The sequence below is a fragment of the Gavia stellata genome, chromosome 30 (assembly GCF_030936135.1).
Source record: "Gavia stellata isolate bGavSte3 chromosome 30, bGavSte3.hap2, whole genome shotgun sequence".
In the NCBI taxonomy this organism is placed as follows: domain Eukaryota; kingdom Metazoa; phylum Chordata; class Aves; order Gaviiformes; family Gaviidae; genus Gavia; species Gavia stellata.
The window spans coordinates 2,527,572-2,550,428 of record NC_082623.1 but is presented as its reverse complement, the minus strand read 5'-3'; the positions used below and the strand labels follow the sequence as shown (position 1 = coordinate 2,550,428).

The following is a 22,857-nucleotide window of genomic DNA, read 5'->3' as shown; positions in this document are numbered from 1 at the left end:
CAACCAAACAAATCTACTGGCAAAGCAGCAGATGAGACAGGGTCGTTCAGATGGGAGTCCAGGACAGGCGGGTTAGGTGGTGGCCACCGGCGCCTGGAAGATGGGGGCTCCAGGCCAGCTCCAGGAGAAGATGAAGGTGTTCCCATCTCATGATCCCCGCTCAGCGCTCCGGTCACGAGGAAGAAGCCTGGTGGTCTTTGCTTCTTACAGCCAGGAGACGCATGGAGCTTTTATTTGCCAGGCTCCTGGATCCATCTGGGCAGGTGGATCTTCGCACTCTCCTGGGGCAGGTGGATGCCCTGCAGCCACGGGTGGTTGAAAAGGTCTTCCAGCGAAGGCCTGTCTGCAGGGCGCATGGTCAGGCACCACCTGATGAGGTGCTGGCACTCTGGGGAGAGAAACCAGAAACCGCCGGTCAGTCAGAGAAGGCTCTTGGCCACCTCGTACCAGCGTCCGCAGTGCCCCGGCCATGCTGGGTGTGCTCGGAGCTTGCACCCAAACCTCCCAATCATCGACTATCCGTTTTGGAGGAGAGCAGGACATGTGCCACCTCCTCCAGCTAACCGTGGGAGATCAACCTCCTCCATAGCCGTCAGAGTGGGATGGTCGTGTGCCCGGTGCCATCTCCCAAAAGCCGTCATCCCCCCCTGTCACGAAGCCGGGTACCCACCCAGAGAGACCCGCCGCCGGAAGAAGAGCTGGCCCCGGATGATGTCCTCGTCCTGCTTGAAGGGGATGTCCCCGCAGACCATGTCATAGAGCAGGACGCCCAGGGACCAGATCGTCGCCGAACGGCCGTGGTAGCGGCGGTAGCGGACCCACTCCGGCGGACTGTACACCCGCGTTCCTACGGAATACAGGCGCAACTCGTCAGGTGGATGCTGCCCGCTCCCAGATCCTTGCCCGAGCATCCCTGGGGATGCGGGGGCTGCACCGATGGCGATGGCGGGGGGGACACATGGTGTGACCCGCCGCCCCCTCGCCAGCACGTGACTCTTGTTGACAAACTTTGGGGTGTAAAAAAAAGCCCCCGGTGCCGGAAGAGGGCAGCACGGGCCCGGGGAAGGCCCAACTGTTACATGCAAAGAAAACCCACGGGTGGGGAAAAACCACGCCTTTCCCCCCCCAGCCTTGGCCAAAACCAACAAGAAAGCCAAGGGAAACAAGGGCAGCGGAGCAGCCCAAGCCCTTCCATGCCTGCAAAGCAAACCGGCCGGCGCACGGGCTTTGCAACCCCCTCCTCTGCTACCCCCACGGGGGTTTGTTTTGGTCGGGCTGGCTCCCCCCAGCCCCAGCCCGGGGCAGGGTGGGTGGCGGAGGCTGTTGGCAGGGTCTGGAGCTGGCTCCCGTTTCACAACATCCGCCCCGCGCCAAAAAGCAACTTGGCAGCTGGTGGAATCAGTAATTCCACACACACCCCCCCAGCAAACGGGGGAACCGCCGGTGCCCAGCCAGGCTGGGCCGTGCAATGCCCGGTACCGGGAGCATCCCCCCAGGTGTGGGCTCACCTTTAAACTGGGTGTACACCGTGTCCTTCAGGAAGGTGCCGCAGCCAAAGTCGATGAGCTTGAGCTCACCGGTGGCGAGGTCAAGGATGATGTTCTCAGCCTTGATGTCACGGTGCAGGACCCCGCAGCTGTGGCAGTGCCGCACAGCCTCCAGCACCTGCCGGAAAAGGCCTCGCGCCAGCTCCTCCGACAAGGACCCCCTCTCCGAGATGAAATCGAAGAGGTCCTGCGACAGCTCCGGACGCTCCAGCACCAGCACGAAGCTGTCTGGCAGCTCGAAACAGTCCAGCAGCTGGATGATGTTACTGCAGCCGGAGCCCACCGTGGTCATCAGCACGATCTCCATCGGCACACGGGTGCCGCAGGGCTGCGGGGGAACCATGAGACTGTCAGTGCAGCTCACGCTGCGCCGTGTGTCCGGTATCCCCTGCCTGGGATGCTCCAGTGCACCCCTGTCCGACCCCACCGGTGCCGGGGCATCCCCCCGCCCAAGGGGAAGCTCCGCGTCCCCCGGTGCCCCGGTTTCCGCCCTCCCGGGCCTCGCCTTATCCCCGCCCGGGATGCCCCGGTTTCTCCCGGTGCCCCCGCGTCACTCACCAGCTCGCCCCACTCGGAGATGTGCTCCCGTGCCACGTGCTTGATGGCCACCTGCAAGCCAAGGGGAGCGGCGGGCTGAGCACGCCGCCTGCACCGCCGCCTCCCCCTCCTCCGCCGCTGTCCCCACCACTTACCGGTGTGCTGTCGGAGAGGCGGACACCGGAGTAAACCGAGCCGAAGCCACCGCTCCCCAGCAGCGGGCCCACCTCGTACAGCTGCTCCAGCGGCTCCTTCTCCTTCGCTGTGGGCAAGACACAGCCGTCAGCACTCCGCCCGGGGCCCCAACCGTCCCCCAACCGAACCGGGCCCCAACCGTCCCCCAACTGAACCGGGCCCCAACCGAACCTGCCCCCAACCGTCCCGCAGCCGAACCGGGCCCCCAACCGAACCGGGCCCCCAAGCGTCCCGCAGCCGAACCGGGCCCCCAACCGAACCGTCCCGCAGCCGAACCGTCCCGCAGCCGAACCGGGCCCCCAACCGTCTCCCAACCGGGCCCCAACCGAACCGGGCCCCCAACCGTCCCCCAACCGATCCAGGGCCCCAACCGAACCGGGTTCCAACCGTCCCCCAACTGAACCTGCCCCCAACCGAACTGGGCCCCCAACCATCCCCCAACCGAACCGGGGCCCCAACCCAACCGGGGCCCCAACCGTCCCCCAACCGAACCAGGGCCCCAACTGAACCGGGCTCCAACCGTCCCCCAACCGAACCTGCCCCCAACCGAACCGGGCCCCAACCGTCCCCCAACCAAACCTGCCCCCAACCGAACCGGGCCCCCAACCGTCCCCCAACCGCACCGTCCCCCGACCGAACCGGGCCCCCGACCGAACCGGGCCCCCGACCGAACCGGACCCCAGCCGAACCGGGCCCCGTCTCCCTTACCGGGTCGGAGCTGAGCGCTGTGCAGCTCCCCGCCGCTCCCGGAACCTAGACGGGCCCGCGAGTCCCGTCGCGAGAGCAGCACCCCGGCTCCCTCGCCCGCTTTCGGGGCCGGGGCCCGTCCCGGCCCCTCCCTCGCCCGAGCGGGCACCGGTGGCTCGGTTCCGGCGGTCGGGCTGCCGAGCGGCGAAGCTCGGGCGGGGCAGCCCGGAGCCTGGCGGCAGCGGCAGCGGCAGCGGCAGCGGGGCGGGGAGGCAGCGGCGGCGGCGCGGCTGCTCCGCGCGCTGCCGGGCTCCCGTCTGGCGCGGCGGCCCCCAGCCGGCCCCGGGAGGAGCGGGGGCCGGGGGCGGGCCGGGGAGAGCCAAGGGGCGGCGCTGCCACGCCAGGCCCAACCGCGCCGGGCCGCCCAGCGCCGCCACAGCCAATAGGGGGAGAGCCGCGCAGAGGCGAGGCCGCGGCGGGCCACGCCGTGGCGGGCAGGAGAAGGCGCCCGAGGCGCCGGGGGGGCTGGGGGATCCGTCTCGGCGGCTTGGGGGGGCGTGGGGGGCGAGAAGAAGGGGGAGAGGGACGTGGAGAGCCGCTGCTAGCGTCCGCCGCTGCGCTCGGCCGTCCGCTCGCCTGGCCGTGCCCAGCGGGAGTCCCACCGCGTCCCCCGGTTGCCAGGGCTCGGACAGAACGCCCGGGTGGTCGTTAAGCGCGCGGAGGGGGGGAATAGAACCCACCCGCGCGGCGTCGCGGGGATACGGGACGCTCGGCCCGGCCCGGCCGCCAGCCCGGGATCGGGCCCTCGGGGCCGTCGCCGCCGCATCCCCGCGGCCGGGGCGGGGGGGAGTCCCGGAGCGCCTCTTCCTCCCCACAGCCACGCGAAAATCCCCCTTTTGCTGCTTTGCTGGAGCTCAGGGCTTGCGGCAGGCTGGTCCTGGTGACCGCCGCTCGGCAAGCCTTTGGGGGGGCCCTGTGGACTTCGTCTCGGGCGGAGACGAACCGGCGGTCCCCAAGGGAGCCACGGGGTGGGCACCAGCACCCAGCGCGCTCGCAGCATCCCTCCTCCCGCCCCGCAATGAAGGCATGTCTCCATCACATCAAGTGCTTCGCTTTTATTGAAAACCGCATTAAAAAAATAGGACTTCTGAATCCCCCTGGACCATAGTAACAAAAACACCCCGCCGGCTACACACTTGGTTACGTGTAAAGACTCGGCAGCGCAGGCAGGTGCCAGGCCTCCCAGCTCAGAGACGGATAATTCCTCCAGCTCTGCCTCCCTCCACCCTAGAGAAAACTGGTACATGAACACCCAAAAAACCCACACTTGGTTACGTGTAAAGACTCGGCAGCGCGGACAGCCCGGGCCGGCTCCCCCCTCCCCAGCCCCAGCCAAGACACCCGTGAAGAAAACCAAAACTCAGCTGCAAACTGAGATTTGCACGTGGCAAGGAAACATGGAAAGACGCGGCAGCGCGGGCAGCTGCCAGGCCTCCCAGCTCAGAGACGGGTAATTCCTCCAGCTCTGCCTCCCTCCACCCTAGAGAAAACTGGTACATGAACACCCAAAAAAAGTCTTGCGACCTGGGAAGAGGCATGGCAGAGGTGAGACGGAGCCGCTCTGAGCTCCTGGACGCTCCCGCTACAGCTGCGATGGCTCCCAGCAGACAGACAGCCTGGTTCTTTTCTCAGGCTCAGCAGGAGCCTTTGCTTTGACCCTTAAGCTACAGGAGTCAAAGTCCACCACCTGAAGCCTCACAGAAAAGGGGCAACCTTCACTGCTACACAGCACGAGACAGAGACAAGGAGGCAGTTCAGATCAGCTCTGCCTTTTTCTGCCAGGAAGGGGGCTGCCATTCTGCAGCCTCGCAGCTGCCGGGCAGCTTTACCTCCCCTTCCTTTCATTCTTCCGCCTCCAAAGGCGAGCAGAGGGCTCAGTCACCATTGCTAAGAAATACGCCTGTCTCCTTTGCTGTGGCTGGTACAATACGGATTTCTGGCCACGAAGGGCACCAGCAGATAAGCTTTCCCTGAAAGCTTTCGCAGAGCTCAAGACAGCACTGCGCACCACTTCTGCCCTTCTCCGCTGGAACATCACGGTGCCAGAGGATGCTGGAGACTTCCACCTACTGCAGGACTGAGCCAAACACCTGCAAAGCCGCGTGGCCTGTGTCTCCGGGAGATAAACACTTACTTCTTGGTGAGCCGGGGATCCAGCGGAGGATGCTGTGCTCCATAGACAGGTTGAATGCTGCAGGAAGAGGATAAAACAAAAAAGAAGACAATGCAAAAAGCCACAGAGCACCCACGAATCACCTCCTCAGCCTAGACCGGGGTCACACTTCTTGCCTGCTCTCAGGAGCTGAATACAGACCAAAAGCAACTTCAATAACCTTCTGCCTTCAAAGCCTTAGATCCAAAGTGCCACATTCAGCTGAAGATTGGTTCTTTGCAGGAGCAAAGAGAAGCCTTGTTTAAACTCTCAAGCTCTCTCCAGCCTGAGCTGGGATTTGAGGTCTGCTCTTTTCTACACCACCGATTCACCCTGAGTGACCACGTGTCTCAGTCCCCCTGCCTCGTACACTGACATTCATTCTCTTCTCCATCAAGGGGCATTTCCAGGTTTGGGAATTCACACTTCCGAGCCCTGCGGGACAGGGAAAGACTCCAGCCAGCAACACTGGGGCTCCTCCACAACACACCTGAGGGTTTGAACCCCACACTCTCTCTCAGGCTTGTAGCCAACGCTACGGCGAAGCAGCCTCTGGTACGGTACACGGTTTGACTCGGGGCCAAATCCCAGCTTAATCAACTACTTCCTACGTGGCCTGACAGGAGTCACCACATGTCAGTCCCTCGGCTCCGCTCCCTGTGGAATGGGACAGGGAGCCCAAGGGCTGCAGGCACTACATGGGGAGCATCACCTCGGAGAGGAGCTACTAGCTGAATGCTCATCGCTAATTTGACAAGCTCTGGACGTGAGACAGGGATCCTGAGTTACTACCTCCATTCGGGTAACTCTTCACAGCCACCCCACCCTGAAAAACCATCTCTGGAAAACAAGTCCTCGCCATCCCCCGGTACACAGCACGGCCCCGCATCCCACGGCATTAGACGTGGCTCAAGACTAATGTTTCTACAGCACTCAGTTGTATCCAAGCTCAATTATGCTTACAGACAATAGCAGCTGCAATCATTAGGGAAGGTGAAGACGGAATCCTACCAAAAGAAATCCGAAAGGTCATTTGGAATAACGCAACGGAATTTGAAAGGAGATTCCAAGCGTGGTGGCATTTGGTTAATTTTACCTTTGACCCTCCTAACAACACAGCTACAGCTTTTCTACTAACACTATACAAAGCTTTAGTGTATAACATATACCCGATTGTTGCACTAGGATTAAACTACCACGGAACTGTACTTTATCCCCTCGGACATAGGGTATGGGCTATGACAAACGGGAATAAGTGGCAAACTATTGATGTCGAGGCCTGTATCCTACGAGACCAGCAAGGATTTCTTTGTGAAGGAAACACCATCAAAGGGCAAGATATTTGTCTTGACACTGAACAAAATGTTTGTCACTTGGAGGTGCATCCCAACGAGACCCCAAGAACCATCATCATTTACAGGGGTATGGGATGCGTTTGTCTGAGATCTCAATGTGATTTTGTACAAGTAGATGATCAAATGGTGGACATGAGCAACCATTCCAATATTTGCATTTGCAACTTGGTTAGTCTTACAGGATGTGATTTTAACTACACGGCTCCTGTTACTACTTCTCAATTGCCACAGTTTAATTATACGTTGATTCAGGATATACAGCCCACCCCTATTGGAATGAATCTCACTCTAGTAAGAAAACTATTGCATCAGGACAATTTAAAAAGGTTGTTAAAACAAAGTTCAAGAAAGTGGAAAAAAGACTTTCATTACTGTCCATCGTGATACAGAGGAAATACACCAAGGAGTGGAACGAGTGAAGTCAGAGGGAGAGCACAATGGGTGGGATGTGTTTAGGGGTTATTCCCCGTCAGCTACCAAAGTCTTAAACATAATGACCCACCCGATATTGGTGTTACTAATCGCCACGACAACATTAACAATAGTAAATCTTATCCTTTGGTGTAAACTAAAGGAAATTATTGGGCAAGTATGGACACTAAAAGTAATGATGAAACACAACGAACCACTTTTAAAAGCCAAAGAATTTGCTTAAGGGAAAGAAAAGGGGGGAACGTTACAGGGCATCGTGAGAAACAAGGGTTAAAAGTAAGAAAGACGACTGTGGAGAAGATACTTGGTAACAACTGCACCTGGTACTTAGACATCTTAGAGATAAAGACTGTCTCCACTGACTCTCTGCTAACTAGCAAGAATGATGAGCACAAGGACGAGTCGTAGAAAGTAGAATAGACTGCCAAAATAGTGCCCTAGAGTTAACTTGTCTCATTATAATCTCATTTTAATACTAAAAAACACACCTCCTAGCTAGAACAGCCCCAACCCAATTAAGCCCCCTACTCTCTGAGCATGCCTAGTGAATTCAAAGAGAACTGTATCTTTCAGATGAAGAAAGAAAAGTATTAACCAAGAGTTAATTAAGGGGTAGAACCAGGAGGCGTAACTAACTGAGGGTGTAACAGGCTGGACAGGAGGAGCGCAAATGCTCCGAGGGGTGCAACAGCTGACTTGAAGATACACAAGCACACGCACAGCTGCCAGACAGCAAGTTCGTGCCGCAGTGTCTGATCCCGCTCCCTTAGCTCACGTCCCTGTAGCTCACTCCCAGCAGATCCTACAGCTCCACACAAAGGTGCATTACCACATCCTACTTTGACAGCTGAGAAAATTGAGGCAGGGCAGTGGTACCACCAAGTGATGCTCAGTAACTTTATTTACTCGCTCTTGTCTGGTTTTCCCTGATGCAGCTCGGCTAGATGAATCTGCTCTCTCCGAGCTTAACTCCCTGTCTGAAGCTGTCTTCACCTCACTTTTGCATGCTCAGGGCAGGCACTAACTCTCAGCAACTCAGCAAACACACCACTGAGTCAGGAGCCGAGACCTAAGCTGATGCTGCACTCCCAAGCTGACTGGACGAGTCCCCTGTCCTGTCTCAGTTTACGCTCTTTGGGACAGGTATTTCTTGTTACCCGTATGTTCTGTGTCTGGTACAACAGCTGTGGTATCTGCGTTACACCGCTCACAAGGAGATCATCGCAGGGTGTGGGTTATTGACACTGCAGCAGAAAGCATAGCCAGGAAACCTCAGTGCCACTTCGGACACAGAACATATTTATTCCTAGCAGACTGTTTCTTCCCTTTTAAAACCGCATTTAAATACACACACACCACACCACCCCGAAGCCTGACTGCCCATCTCTCTAAAGAGCAGGAAATAAACAACCCATCGTGCAGGGGAACACGCTAGACCAACCTCGAGACCAACCTCGAGACCTGTACTCTCGAGGTACAGGGAGACATTTCAGGGGGCAGAGCGAGCCCAAGACCATGGCAGCGAGCCCAGGATCTGCGGCAGCGAGCCCAGGATCTGCGGCAGCGAGCCCAGGATCTCCAACAGCTTTCGATTCTGAATGAGAACGAAAGCCGAGAGAGAAGAGTCCGTTCCTTTTCCCATCCCAAAGCTGAAGCGGAGGAAGGAGACTTAAGAGCTGGCACAAATAGAGCATTTTGAGGTACCCAGCTGCAGGGAGAGCACTACCCTCCTGGTCAGGCGGTGCTGTGTTGGACTAGCAAAGTCTCCAGAAAGGAGCTCGTCCATCCAGGGTGGCAACGCCGCTCCTTCCACCCAGAGATCAAAAAACCTGTGGGCTACAGGGTGCGACAAGCAGGGTTTGTTCCCTCTCAACCGTGAGGGATAGAACCTCCTTGGAGGAGCTTTCCCTCCCGCTTTTCCACGGCAATTCACACATCATCTTCTCGGGCTTCGTGTATTGGCTTTATCAAAGACTTGGTTTGAAAACACACAGCCAGAAAAACAGGAGAGTGACCCCTCCGCCCTGGCAAGGGAAGATGGCTCCTTGCCTCTGCTCTGCCCACATCCTGCTCCTCTCCCCAAAAAGAGAGAAAACCCACCGGAGGGTGGGGGAAAGGACTGAAATCCAACTGCCATCCCCAGCACATGCTCCGCACCAGCCTGGGGAGGAATGGAAAGGAAAAGGGCTCCACACCCCTTTGATCTCTCCCAGGGGACCTGCCAGGAGCAGTCAGCACTGGAAACAGCCCGCCAAGGGCCAGATCCAGCCTTCCCCGCGGTGCTTGCGGCAGGCTGGTCCTGGTTAACACCGCTCGGCAAGCCTCTGGGTGGGACCTTTGGACTTAGTCTCGGGTGGAGACAAACCGGCGGTCCCCAAGGGAGCCATGGGGTGGTCACCAGCACCCAGCGCGCTCGCAGCATCCCTCCTCCCGCCCCGCAATGAAGGGATGTCTCCATCACATCAAGTGGTTTGGTTTTATTGACAACAGCATAAAAAAAATAACATTTCTGTACCGCCCTCCCCCCACAGTCACTTTTCCCCCCCGTTGAAGCTCTTCTCGTGGTGAGGTCTCCGATCCTCTCGTCGTCCCGAAATCAGAAGGTCAGGAAGATGGTTGGGTGCCACCAAAGGAGAACCAAAACAAAAACAAACAAACAAAATAATTAATTACACACACCCCCACACACCCCCAGCAAACGGGGGAGCAGCTGGTGCCCAGCCAGGCTGGGCCGTGCAATGCCCGGTACCAGGAACATCCCCCCAGGTGTGGGCTCACCGTCAAACTGGGTGTAGACCGTGTCCTTGAGGAAGGTGCCGCAGCCGAAGTCGAAGAGCTTGAGATCAGCGGTGGTGAGTTCGAGGATCATGTTCTCATCCTTGATGTCACGGTGCAGGACCCCGCAGCTGTGGCAGTGCCAGCACGAAGCTGTCTGGCAGCTCAAACCATTCCAGCAGCTGGATGACGTTGCTGCAGCCAGAGCCCACCGTGGTCATCAGCACGATCTCCATCGGCACACGGGTGCCGCAGGGCTGCGGGGGGACCATGAGACTGTCAGTGCAGCTCACGCTGCGCCGTGTGTCCGGTATCCCCTGCCTGGGATGCTCCAGTGCACCCCTGTCCGACCCCACCGGTGCCGGGGCATCCCCCCGCCCAAGGGGAAGCTCCGCGTCCCCCAGTGCCCCGGTTTCCGCCCTCCCGGGCCTCGCCTTATCCCCGCCCGGGATGCCCCGGTTTCTCCCGGTGCCCCCGGGTCACTCACCAGCTCGCCCCACTCGGAGATGCGCTCCCGTGCCACGTGCTTGATGGCCACCTGCAAGCCAAGGGGAGCGGCGGGCTGAGCACGCCGCCCGCACCGCCGCCTCCCCCTCCTCCGCCGCCCCGCCGCCGTCCCCACCACTTACCGGTGTGCTGTCGGAGAGGCGGATACCGGAGTAAACCGAGCCGAAGCCGCCGCTCCCCAGCAGCGGGCCCACCTCGTACAGCTGCTCCAGCGGCTCCTTCTCCTTCGCTGCGGGCGAGACACAGCCGTCAGCGCTCCGCCCGGGGCCCCAACCATCCCCCAACCGAACCGGACCACGCGAAACCGGGCCGCGTCTCCCTTACCGGGTTGTAGTTTAGCGGTGTGCAGTTCCCCGCCGGTCCCAGAACGTAGATGGGCCAGCGAGTTAATTTTTGCGGTCCCGAAATCAGCAGGTCAGGAAGATGGTTGGGAGCCCCCAAAACAGAACCAACCAACCAAATCTACTGGCAAAGCAGCAGATGAGACAGGGTCGTTCAGATGGGAGTCCAGGACAGGCGGGTTAGGTGGTGGCCACCAGCGCCTGGAAGATGGGGGCTCCAGGCCAGCTCCAGGAGAAGATGAAGGTGTTCCCATCTGATGATCCCCGCTCAGCGCTCCGGTCACGAGGAAGAAGCCTGGTGGTCTTTGCTTCTTACAGCCAGGAGACGCATGGAGCTTTTATTTGCCAGGCTCCTGGATCAAACTGTGCAGCTGGATCTTCGCACTCTCCTGGGGCAGGTGGATGCCCTGCAGCCACGGGTGGTTGAAAAGGTCTTCCAGCGAAGGCCTGTCTGCAGGGCGCATGGTCAGGCACCACCTGATGAGGTGTTGGCACTCTGGGGAGAGAAACCAGAAACCGCCGGTCAGTTGGAGAAGGCTCTTGGCCACCTCGTACCAGCGTCCGCAGTGCCCCGGCCATGCTGGGTGTGTTCGGAGCTTGCACCCAAACCTCCTAATCATCGACTATCCGTTTTGGAGGAGAGCAGGACATGTGCCACCTCCTCCAGCTAACCGTGGGAGATCAACCTCCTCCATAACCATAAGAGTGGGATGGTCGTGTGCCCGGTGCCATCTCCCAAAAGCCGTCATCCCCCCCTGTCACGAAGCCGGGTACCCACCCAGAGAGACCCGCCGCCGGAAGAAGAGCTGGCCCCGGATGATGTCCTCGTCCTGCTTGAAGGGGATGTCCCCGCAGACCATGTCATAGAGCAGGACGCCCAGGGACCAGATCGTCGCCGAACGGCCGTGGTAGCGGCGGTAGCGGACCCACTCCGGCGGACTGTACACCCGCGTTCCTACGGAATACAGGCGCAACTCGTCAGGTGGATGCTGCCCGCTCCCAGATCCTTGCCCGAGCATCCCTGGGGATGCGGGGGCTGCACCGATGGCGATGGAGGGGGACACACACGGTGTGACCCGCCGCCCCCTTGCCAGCACGTGACTCTTGTTGACAAACTTTGGGGTGTAAAAAAAAGCCCCCGGTGCCGGAAGAGGGCAGCACGGGCCCGGGGAAGGCCCAACCCTTACATGCAAAGAAAACCCACGGGTGGGGAAAAACCACGCCTTTCCCCCCCCAGCCTTGGCCAAAACCAACAAGAAAGCCAAGGCAAACAAGGGCAGCGGAGCAGCCCAAGCCCTTCCATGCCTGCAAAGCAAACCGGCCGGCCCACGGGCTTTGCAACCCCCTCCTCTGCTACCCCCACGGGGGTTTGTTTTGGTCGGGCTGGCTCCCCCCAGCCCCAGCCCGGGGCAGGGTGGGTGGCGGAGGCTGTTGGCAGGGTCTGGAGCCGGCTCCCGTTTCACCACATCCGCCCCGCGCCAAAAAGCAACTTGGCAGCTGGCGGAATCAGTAATTCCACACACACCCCCCCAGCAAACGGGGGAACCGCCGGTGCCCAGCCAGGCTGGGCCGTGCAATGCCCGGTACCGGGAGCATCCCCCCAGGTGTGGGCTCACCTTTAAACTGGGTGTACACCGTGTCCTTGAGGAAGGTGCCGCAGCCAAAGTCGATGAGCTTGAGCTCACCGGTGGCGAGGTCAAGGATGATGTTCTCAGCCTTGATGTCGCGGTGCAGGACCCCGCAGCTGTGGCAGTGCCGCACAGCCTCCAGCACCTGCCGGAAAAGGCCTCGCGCCAGCTCCTCCGACAAGGACCCCCTCTCCGAGATGAAATCGAAGAGGTCCTGCGACAGCTCCGGACGCTCCAGCACCAGCACGAAGCTGTCTGGCAGCTCGAAACAGTCCAGCAGCTGGATGATGTTACTGCAGCCGGAGCCCACCGTGGTCATCAGCACGATCTCCATCGGCACACGGGTGCCGCAGGGCTGCGGGGGAACCATGAGACTGTCAGTGCAGCTCACACTGTGCTGGGGGTCCGGTATCCCCTGCCTGGGATGCTCCAGCGCACCCCTGTCCGACCCCACCAGTGCCGGGGCATCCCCCCGCCCAAGGGGAAGCTCCGCGTCCCCCGGTGCCCCGGTTTCCGCCCTCCCGGGCCTCGCCTCATCCCCGCCCGGGATGCCCCGGTTTCTCCCGGTGGCCCTGGGTCACTCACCAGCTCGCCCCACTCGGAGATGTGCTCCCGTGCCACGTGCTTGATGGCCACCTGCAAGCCAAGGGGAGCGGCGGGCTGAGCACGCCGCCCGCACCGCCGCCTCCCCCTCCTCCGCCGCTGTCCCCACCACTTACCGGTGTGCTGTCGGAGAGGCGGATACCGGAATAAACCGAGCCGAAGCCACCGCTCCCCAGCAGCGGGCCCACCTCGTACAGCTGCTCCAGCGGCTCCTTCTCCTTCGCTGTGGGCAAGACGTGGCCGTCAGCGCTCCGCCCGGGGCCCCGACCGTCCCCCAACCGAACCAGGGCCCCAACCGAACCGGGCTCCAACCGTCCCTCAACCGAACCTGCCCCCAACCAAACTGGGGCCCCAACCGAACCGGGGCCCCAACCGAACCGGGCCCCGACCGTCCCCCAGCCGAACCGGGCCCCCAGCCGTCTCCCAACCGTCCCCCGACCGTCTCCCAACCGGGCCCCGACCGTCTCCCAACCGGGCCCCGACCGAACCAGGCCCCAACCGAACCGGGCCCCCAACCGTCCCCCAACGGAACTGGGCCCCGACCGAACCGGGCCCCAACCGTCCCCCAACCGAACTGGGCCCCGACCGAACCGTCCCCCGACCCAACCGTCCCCCGTCTCCCTTACCGGGTCGGAGCTGAGCGCTGTGCAGCTCCCCGCCGCTCCCGGAACCTAGACGGGCCCGCGAGTCCCGTCGCGAGAGCAGCACCCCGGCTCCCTCGCCCGCTTTCGGGGCCGGGGCCGGGGCCGGCCCCTCCCTCGCCGGAGCGGGCACCGGTGGCTCGGTTCCGGCGGTCGGGCTGCCGAGCGGCGAAGCTCGGGCGGGGCAGCCCGGAGCCTGGCGGCAGCGGCAGCGGCAGCGGGGCGGGGAGGCAGCGGCGGCGGCGCGGCTGCTCCGCGCGCTGCCGGGCTCCCGTCTGGCGCGGCGGCCCCCAGCCGGCCCCGGGAGGAGCGGGGGCCGGGGGCGGGCCGGGGAGAGCCAAGGGGCGGCGCTGCCACGCCAGGCCCAACCGCGCCGGGCCGCCCAGCGCCGCCACAGCCAATAGGGGGAGAGCCGCGCAGAGGCGAGGCCGCGGCGGGCCACGCCGTGGCGGGCAGGAGAAGGCGCCCGAGGCGCCGGGGGGGCTGGGGGATCCGTCTCGGCGGCTTGGGGGGGCGTGGGGGGCGAGAAGAAGGGGGAGAGGGACGTGGAGAGCCGCTGCTAGCGTCCGCCGCTGCGCTCGGCCGTCCGCTCGCCTGGCCGTGCCCAGCGGGAGTCCCACCGCGTCCCCCGGTTGCCAGGGCTCGGACAGAACGCCCGGGTGGTCGTTAAGCGCGCGGAGGGGGGGAATAGAACCCACCCGCGCGGCGTCGCGGGGATACGGGACGCTCGGCCCGGCCCGGCCGCCAGCCCGGGATCGGGCCCTCGGGGCCGTCGCCGCCGCATCCCCGCGGCCGGGGCGGGGGGGAGTCCCGGAGCGCCTCTTCCTCCCCACAGCCACGCGAAAATCCCCCTTTTGCTGCTTTGCTGGAGCTCAGGGCTTGCGGCAGGCTGGTCCTGGTGACCGCCGCTCGGCAAGCCTTTGGGGGGGCCCTGTGGACTTCGTCTCAGGCGGAGACGAACCGGCGGTCCCCAAGGGAGCCACGGGGTGGGCACCAGCACCCAGCGCGCTCGCAGCATCCCTCCTCCCGCCCCGCAATGAAGGCATGTCTCCATCACATCAAGTGCTTCGCTTTTATTGAAAACCGCATTAAAAAAATAGGACTTCTGAATCCCCCTGGACCATAGTAACAAAAACACCCCGCCGGCTACACACTTGGTTACGTGTAAAGACGCGGCAGCGCGGGCAGGTGCCAGGCCTCCCAGCTCAGAGACGGATAATTCCTCCAGCTCTGCCTCCCTCCACCCTAGAGAAAACTGGTACATTAACACCCAAAAAAACCACACTTGGTTACGTGTAAAGACTCGGCAGCGCGGACAGGTGCCAGGCCTCCCAGCTCAGAAGGGCAAAGGGGAGAGACGGATAATTCCTCCAGCTCTGCCTCCCTCCACCCTAGAGAAAACTGGTACATGAACACCCAAAAAAACCACACTTGGTTACGTGTAAAGACTCGGCAGCGCGGACAGCCCGGGCCGGCTCCCCCCTCCCCAGCCCCAGCCAAGACACCCGTGAAGAAAACCAAAACTCAGCTGCAAACTGAGATTTGCACGTGGCAAGGAAACATGGAAAGACGCGGCAGCGCGGACAGCTGCCAGGCCTCCCAGCTCAGAAGGGCAAAGGGGAGAGACGGGTAAGCACACGGAGGCACGTGGCTGTCCAGGCCTCTGGCTGCCAGGAGTGCCTGAGCCTGTCGCTGGCGCCGGAGGACCGGAGAGACAACGCCTGTGTGCGGTGCGACCAGGTGAACGATCTGCTCAGCCTGGTGGCAGAGCTGAAGGAGGAGGTGGAGAGGCTGAGGAGTATCAGGGAGTGCGAGAGGGAGATAGACTGGTGGAGCCATGCCCTACCGTCCCTGAGGCAAAGGCAGAGGACGGAGGCTCCACGAGAAGCAGAGGACCCCTTACCCTCTTGCCGCCAGGCAGAAGGAGGGGACCTAGGAGGCGAAGGGGAATGGAAAAAGGTCCCTGCTCGGGGCAGCAGGCGAATCCCCTCCCGGCCTCCCTCACCCTCACCTTCTCAGCTGCCCCTACATAACAGATACGGGGCTCTGGAACTTGAGGGCCAGGCTAACGAGGACATGGACGAAAGTCCATCTGCGGGGCTGCCTAGGGCGAGACAGCCTGCCCCACGCATCACAACCACCTCTACCAAGACAAAAAGGAGGGTGGTTGTTGTAGGTGATTCCCTCCTGAGGGGAACAGAGGGCCCAATATGCCGGCCAGACCCAACCCACGGGGAAGTCTGCTGCCTCCCTGGGGCCCGGGTGAGAGAGGTCACGAGGAAACTCCCCAGTCTGGTACGGCCACCGATTACTACCCACTGGTAGTTTTGCAGGTTGGCAGCGAGGAGACAGAGCAAAGAAGCGTGAAAGGGATGAAGAAGGACTTTAAGGCGCGGGGGAGACTGATTGAGGGATCGGGTGCACAGGTGGTGTTTTCTGCAATCCCTTCAGTGGTGGGGAGGAACACTGAAAGGAATGCTCGCAGCATCCCTCCTCCCACCCCGCAATAAAGGCATATCTCCATCACATCAAGTGGATTGTTTTTCTTGAAAACCGCATTAAAAAAATAACACTTCTGAATTCCCCTGGACAATAGTAACAAAAAACCCCGCCGGCTACACACTTGGTTACGTGTAAAGACTCGGCAGCGCGGACAGGTGCCAGGCCTCCCAGCTCAGAAGGGCAAAGGGGAGAGACGGGTAATTCCTCCAGCTCTGCCTCCCTCCACCCTAGAGAAAACTGGTACATGAACACCCAAAAAAAGTCTTGCGACCTGGGAAGAGGCATGGCAGAGGTTAGACGGAGCCGCTCCGAGCTCCTGGACGCTCCCGCTACAGCTGCGATGGCTCCCAGCAGACAGACCAGCCTGGTTCTTTTCTCAGGCTCAGCAGCAGCCTCTGCATTGACCCGTAAGCTACAGGCGTCAAAGTCCACCACCTGAAGCCTCACAGAAAAGGGGCAACCTTCACTGCTACACAGCACGAGACAGAGACAAGGAGGCAGTTCAGATCAGCTCTGCCTTTTTCTGCCAGGAAGGGGGCTGCCATTCTGCAGCCTCGCAGCTGCCGGGCAGCTTTACCTCCCCTTCCTTTCATTCTTCCGCCTCCGAAGGGGAGCAGAGGGCTCAGTCACCATTGCTAAGAAATACGCCTGTCTCCTTTGCTGTGGCTGGTACAATACGGATTTCTGGCCACGAAGGGCACCAGCAGATAAGCTTTCCCCGAAAGCTTTCGCAGAGCTCAAGACAGCACTGCGCACCACTTCTGCCCTTCTCCGCTGGAACATCACGGTGCCAGAGGATGCTGGAGACTTCCACCTACTGCAGGACTGAGCCAAACACCTGCAAAGCCGCGTGGCCTGTGTCTCCGGGAGATAAACACTTACTTCTTGGTGAGCCAGGGATCCAGCGGAGGATGCTGTGCTCCATAGACAGGTTGAATGCTGCAGGAAGAGGATAAAACAAAAAAGAAGACAATGCAAAAAGCCACAGAGCACCCACGAATCACCTCCTCAGCCTAGACCGGGGTCACACTTCTTGCCTGCTCTCAGGAGCTGAATACAGACCAAAAGCAACTTCAATAACCTTCTGCCTTCAAAGCCTTAGATCCAAAGTGCCACATTCAGCTGAAGATTGGTTCTTTGCAGGAGCAAAGAGAAGCCTTGTTTAAACTCTCAAGCTCTCTCCAGCCTGAGCTGGGATTTGAGGTCTGCTCTTTTCTACACCACCGATTCACCCTGAGTGACCACGTGTCTCAGTCCCCCTGCCTCGTACACTGACATTCATTCTCTTCTCCATCAAGGGGCATTTCCAGGTTTGGGAATTCACACTTCCGAGCCCTGCGGGACAGGGAAAGACTCTAGCCAGCAACACTGGGGCTCCTCCACAACACACCTGAGGGTTTGAACCCCACACTCTCTCTCAGGCTTGTAGCCAACGCTACGGCGAAGCAGCCTCTGGTACGGTACACGGTTTGACTCGGGGCCAAATCCCAGCTTAATCAACTACTTCCTACGTGGCCTGACAGGAGTCACCACATGTCAGTCCCTCGGCTCCGCTCCCTGTGGAATGGGACAGGGAGCCCAAGGGCTGCAGGCACTACATGGGGAGCATCACCTCGGAGAGGAGCTACCAGCTGAATGCTCATCGCTAATTTGACAAGCTCTGGACGCGAGACAGGGATCCTGAGTTACTACCTCCATTCGGGTAACTCTTCACAGCCACCCCACCCTGAAAAACCATCTCTGGAAAACAAGTCCTCGCCATCCCACGGCGGAGACAAGGGCCCATTCGGAGCTGGCACACAAGGGACGGGCTCCTCTTGGGTCAATAGAGCTGGCCTGCTTTCCAGGAGCCGCAGATGGTGCCCGGCAGTAAAACGAGCAGAGCCCAGCCATGTAGGAGGGGGACAGCAGCCTGACGCAGCTGGAAAGCGTGCTGGGAAGCAGTTGATGCTCAGGAGGCAGCAGCAACAGGCCCAGCTGCCAGGGGAGAGATGCAGAGATCCAGGAGAGAGGCTGGAAACAACCACAGCACAGAGAGATCCTGGTGGTGAAGCCCAGCGAGGGGTGGGCTCGCTGCTGCAGCGCCCGTCCCTCGTGGCTGGAAACGCTGAAAAGGCTCACTGTGTTTACCCACCAGCGATCAAGCCTAGGAAAGAGTTTGCTGACTAATTAGCATCTAGGAGTCAGGACAGCTATTAAGCAGAGGCACCCCCGTGGGTGGGCATAGCAAGCAGATTATCAGGAGTAAGAAAAACAACCCCTCCAGATCAGCGCTGCTTCCCAATGACTCATGGCAGCTCCTTGCAGAAGAGGACCTGGCAGAGCCTCTGCCATACCCAGCACCAAGCTCGCACCGTCTCGTGACAGCAGTCACAACGCTGCTCCTCTCCGCGCAGGGATCCACGTGCTGCCAACGGTGACTGCTTTGATTCACGTGCAAAGGCCTGAAGGTCACAAGCCAAATGAACGACGTGTGTCGGACACAGAGGAGGGGATGTGGCAGCCAGCTCTGGGTGAAGAAACCCTTTCCTGGGGCTCTGAAGCAATCGGCCGATGCCTTCACCGGCTAACGGCTGATACAACTGCAGAGGGTCCCACCTCCCAAGTAGTTCTTTTTGAAGAATGTGAACCCAGGCGCCCTGAAACAAAGCATCCCAAGCTGATCTAATTGCACAGCTCATCAGCCTGTGCTCCCACACGAGCAGCTGAAGAGGACAGTCCCATCTCCAGCAGGTTACAGAGGCAGCGCTGAACACCACCATCCTGCAGTGGTGAGCTCCGACCGCTGCACGAAGCGGGTTCGCCCCGTGTTTGTCCCATCTTTGCCGACTCTCTGCCCTATCCACCTGTGCAGAGGGTGTCACAGGCTGGACAGGAGGAGCGCAAATGGTGACTTGAAGATACACAAGCACACGCACAGCTGCCAGACAGCAAGTTCGTGCCGTAGTGTCTGATCCCGCTCCCTTAGCTCACGTCCCTGTAGCTCACTCCCAGCAGATCCTACAGCTCCACACAAAGGTGCATTACCACATCCTACTTTGACAGCTGAGAAAATTGAGGCAGGGCAGTGGTACCACCAGGTGATGCTCAGTAACTTTATTTACTCACTCTTGTCTGGTTTTCCTTGATGCAGCTCGGCTAGATGAATCTGCTCTCTCCGAGCTTAACTCCCTGTCTGAAGCTGTCTTCACCTCACTTTTGCATGCTCAGGGCAGGCACTAACTCTCAGCAGCTCAGCAAACGCACCACTGAGTCAGGAGCCGAGACCTAAGCTGATGCTGCGCTCCCAAGCTGACTGGACGAGTCCCCTGTCCTGTCTCAGTTTAAGCTCTTTGGGACAGGTATTTCTTGTTACCCGTATGTTCTGTGTCTGGTACAACAGCTGTGGTATCTGCGTTACACCGCTCACAAGGAGATCATCGCAGGGTGTGGGTTATTGACACTGCAGCAGAAAGCATAGCCAGGAAACCTCGGTGCCACTTCGGACACAGAACATATTTATTCCTAGCAGACTATTTCTTCCCTTTTAAAACCGCATTTAAATACACACACACCACACCACCCCGGAGCCTGACTGCCCATCTCTCTAAAGAGCAGGAAATAAACAACCCATCGTGCAGGGGAACACGCTAGACCAACCTGCCAATGCATCCCTAGAAAATTACTGGGGCGAAAATGCCCAATGCAAAAACCACGGGGGAGTATTGGAAACATGAAACAACATTTACGAGTTCTGCCACCTTAAATCTACAGGGAAAAAGCACCGACTCAAAGCTAATACAACTAAGTGACCAAATGCACAAAGTCTCATGGAAAAGGAAGCTAACACCATCTCCAAATCTTCACAAAGCCTCCCTCTGCCAGCTTGTCAGGGCAAAGAAAGGAGAGAGCCAAGAATCTGTACGGGAAGATCTCTCAAAACTCAGACAAAAAAGAAGGAAGGGAGCTTCACGTCTACTGACCATGGACGCAGCACATCCCACCTCCACCTTTCGTGGCTGCGTTGCCCAAGACCTGTCAGGAACCGTCCCTGGACAGGACCGGCATGCAGGGTATTTAGAGGTGCTAACAAGGCTCCTGGACAGCAGGATAGTTGCCAAGCAGCCAGTTAGGAGCAGGGAAGAACTTGGCCAAAACCTTGACGTTGGAGTGTAATGTCTAGGCAGGACCGGCTGCCTCCCAGACCGCTTCACCTGGTTTGAGCTTTCCAAGCTGCAGCTTGAAGTCACCCACTGCACAAGAGAGATGCTGTCTAAGACCACGGGCTGGAAGCACGGCTGTGACCTCCGGGTAAGAGATGGGAGCCATCGGGAGACAAAAGGACCCAGGGACAGCACAGCATTTGCTTCCCCCATGAGCAGAAGAGGAAGAACACGTAGTGCTCATTGCTTTCCCTTTGCTCGCCACACACCTGGATTGTCACACCAACCTGAGGGAGCCGGCGCAACGACAAAGACTGAGTGAAAGCACATTAGGAAGGGAGATTTAACTGGCCTAGCAGGATTTAAAGCCAACTAAGCATTGCAGACTGCGTCCACACACCAGGAAGGGAAGGGCAGGGTTCAGAGAAGGCAAATGAGAGCAAACGGGAGGAGCACCAGATGGGAACAACACTTCTGAAAGCCTCCCCAGAGAGGTGGGCACCCTCTCCCCATGCAAGCCTTGCTCCCAGGGCCTTGTAGGGAGCATCTCCTTCATCACCACCAGCTGCTTCTTCCTAAACACGGCTCAAATCAGACATTGCACTTGTTTCTCCCATCCCCGGGTGAGCGTGGGTGCCTCGACAGGAACTGGGACAGCCCAGCCAGAGGAACCAAAGCAGGGGAGGGGCACACCGAGAGCCCTCACAGTCCCTCCGATTGAGCAGAGGTGGGCCAGGAGTGACGCCCCGCACAGCAGAGGATAACAGGGGGACACGTGCGTTGGCAGGGGCACCTGTTTGGGACAGAGCTGCTGCCACCCAAGGCAACACCTCGAAAGGCTTCGGGAAGGGAAGAGCTTTCTTCAAGACCTGTGGAAAGGAGGACAGTACAGCCCTGGCTCCGAGGCCACCCCGGGGGGGCCTCCAAGGCCCTCACCCCCTCCACCCTGCTGCCCCTGGGGCGCAGGATGCACACAGGGGGCCCCGCAGCCCCCACACGGCCTGCCCTGCCCTACAGATGAGGGGCCAAGCCTGCAGCTACCCTTGTCCCTTCCACAGGGGGACTGCCGCCAGCAAAATTCCCCGGCCCCACAGCCTGGGGGGCCCCTGGCAGCCCCCCTATTGCAGGGGGGAACCCCGGGCTCCCCGGCCAGCTCCCCTGCCCCACAGCCGAGGTAGAGACCCCTGGTATCCCCCACCCTTGCAGGGGGGTACCCCGCAGCCCCCAGCCCCACAGCCGGGGGGGGGGCCCCGACAGCCCCTTCCCAAGGCACAGGGGCTGCTCCAGCCCCCCTACCCAACAGCCCCCAGCTGAGGAGGGGGACTGCGGCCCGTGCACCCCTTGCCCGGGGGGCAGGGGGGGCCGCTACCGGCCGGGCCCGCGCTCACCTGCCCGGTAGCTTGGCGCTCCGCTTCCAGAACTGCCTGCCGCTCTCGGCCGCCATGGCGGAGGGGAGGGGAAGGGCGGGCCCGGCCGGCCAGCCAGCGAGCGAGCGAGCGAGCCCACCGGCCGGCCGGCCCCGCGGCGCAGCGGCGGAGCGCGGAGGAAGGCGGCGGCCCCCCGCAGGCCGCCTCACCGCCGCCCGCCCGCAGCCCCCGCCGGCGCCATCTTGCCTCCGGCCGCAGAGACAGCCGCCATTGGCCGCTCCGGGCAAGGCGGGGCAGATCGGCCAATCGCGAGGGGGAGGGGGAGGGACGTCCCATGAGGAGGCGGGGGCTGCAGGGCCGGAGGCGGGGCCGTGGGGGTCCCCTCATAAGGACAACTGGGGTGAGGGAGGAGCCGCCATTACGGGGCAAGCCGTGAGGCGCAGTCGGTCACCCCCTGAGTAAACGGGGATAAACTGGAAAAAAACCCCCACAGATGTCCAAAACCCACAAACTTCCCAGGCGACACGGGGCCCTGCCAGCCCCCGGTGCGCTGCCATCCCTCTCACGCCCTGAGGAGAAACCCCGCCACTGGCATGGCCGGCAGCCGCCGGGCCTCAATGGCGCCGGGTGAGGGAAGAGCGGGACGGGTCCTGCTGTTAGCGGCTTCCCTGGGCTGTGGGGACGTGGCGACCTCCCGCTCCTGGGGGAAACGTGCGATGGCCCCTGGTGAAGCAGCAGCCGCCTCTCACGGCCAGGCCGCCGGCACGGCCGTGCCTCACCTGAGTCAGTTCCTCAGGAGGCGCCTCAGTTTCCCCTGTTTGCAAAGGGCGACGGCAGGAGGGGAGCTGAGCGTCTCTCGGGGTGTCTCGGGCCTTGGGGACATGGGAAAAGGGATCATTATCCCCCCCAGCTCAGCCTCCTGGCTTGGCTGGACACACAGGTCCCGGCTCGGCGGGATCATGGCTCCTGTCAAGTACTTGGGGAGAGCCTTTCAGGAGGCGGGAGGGTCGGGAGCACTCAAAAAAGGGCAGGAGAATTAAAAAGCAGGCGTATTTCTGCAAAACCGGCCTGTTTGGGGAGGACAGGGCTGACGGCAGAGGGCGGCACAGGCTTGTCGCTGGCGCCTCGCCACAGGGCCTGGCCTGGCACCCGGGTGCTTTGCCCTGAGCCAACCTGCTCTTGCTCTTTCCCTCCCCATCAGCTGCTCTCGAGGGACAGGGAGACATTTCAGGGGGCAGAGCGAGCCCAAGGCCATGGCAGCGAGACCAGGATCTGCGGCAGCGAGCCCAGGATCTGCGGCAGCGAGCCCAGGATCTGCGGCAGCTTTCGATTCTGAATGAGAACGAAAGCCAAGAGAGAAGAGTCCGTTCCTTTTCCCATCCCAAA

General features: G+C 60.7%; 3 protein-coding genes across 3 annotated transcripts; all 3 read right to left on the bottom strand.

Annotated features, from left to right (window-relative positions):
* Positions 1 to 150: 150 nt before the first annotated feature.
* LOC132319705 (serine/threonine-protein kinase pim-1-like) lies at positions 151 to 8,751 on the bottom strand. Its single transcript, XM_059831021.1, has 9 exons — positions 8,692 to 8,751; positions 8,480 to 8,559; positions 5,161 to 5,217; positions 2,988 to 3,160; positions 2,240 to 2,346; positions 2,106 to 2,156; positions 1,509 to 1,875; positions 671 to 847; positions 151 to 388 (listed from the first exon to the last, which is right to left on the bottom strand). The coding sequence occupies exons 1-9, from the start codon at positions 8,749 to 8,751 to the stop codon at positions 231 to 233; spliced, it is 1,230 nt and encodes a 409-aa protein (XP_059687004.1). The 3' UTR covers positions 151 to 230.
* A 671-nt stretch (positions 8,752 to 9,422) lies between these two features.
* LOC132319704 (serine/threonine-protein kinase pim-1-like) lies at positions 9,423 to 10,659 on the bottom strand (the record flags this gene model as incomplete). Its single annotated transcript, XM_059831020.1, is given in 5 exon segments — positions 9,423 to 9,883; positions 9,885 to 9,997; positions 10,228 to 10,278; positions 10,370 to 10,476; positions 10,572 to 10,659. Coding segments are annotated over 5 exon segments (612 nt in total), but the record flags the coding sequence as incomplete, so codon positions are not given.
* On the bottom strand, positions 10,616 to 21,548 carry LOC132319703 (serine/threonine-protein kinase pim-1-like). The gene is made up of 8 exons (XM_059831019.1): positions 21,493 to 21,548; positions 16,845 to 16,901; positions 13,446 to 13,576; positions 12,936 to 13,042; positions 12,802 to 12,852; positions 12,205 to 12,571; positions 11,367 to 11,543; positions 10,616 to 11,084 (listed from the first exon to the last, which is right to left on the bottom strand). Exons 1-8 carry the CDS (start codon positions 21,546 to 21,548, stop codon positions 10,927 to 10,929), a joined length of 1,104 nt encoding a protein of 367 aa, XP_059687002.1. The 3' UTR covers positions 10,616 to 10,926.
* Between the last annotated feature and the right edge of the window lie 1,309 nt (positions 21,549 to 22,857).

What these genes read in the sequence shown, in the direction of transcription:
- LOC132319705 (XM_059831021.1), bottom strand. Translation starts at nt 8,751, where the DNA reads ATGGACGAGCTCCTTTCTGGAGACTTTGCTAGTCCAACACAGCACCGC. An exon ending in AGCACCGCCTGACCAGGAGG is followed by an intron (nt 8,560 to 8,691) that starts GTAGTGCTCTCC and finishes GTTCTCATTCAG; the next exon opens with AATCGAAAGCTGTTGGAGAT. An exon ending in TCTCCGAGTGGGGCGAGCTG is followed by an intron (nt 1,876 to 2,105) that starts GTGAGTGACGCG and finishes GTTCCCCCGCAG; the next exon opens with CCCTGCGGCACCCGTGTGCC.
- LOC132319703 (XM_059831019.1), bottom strand. Translation starts at nt 21,548, where the DNA reads ATGGCGGCCGAGAGCGGCAGGCAGTTCTGGAAGCGGAGCGCCAAGCTA. An exon ending in AGCGCCAAGCTACCGGGCAG is followed by an intron (nt 16,902 to 21,492) that starts GTGAGCGCGGGC and finishes CTCTTCCTGCAG; the next exon opens with CATTCAACCTGTCTATGGAG. An exon ending in GGTGTACACCCAGTTTAAAG is followed by an intron (nt 11,544 to 12,204) that starts GTGAGCCCACAC and finishes TGTATTCCGTAG; the next exon opens with GAACGCGGGTGTACAGTCCG.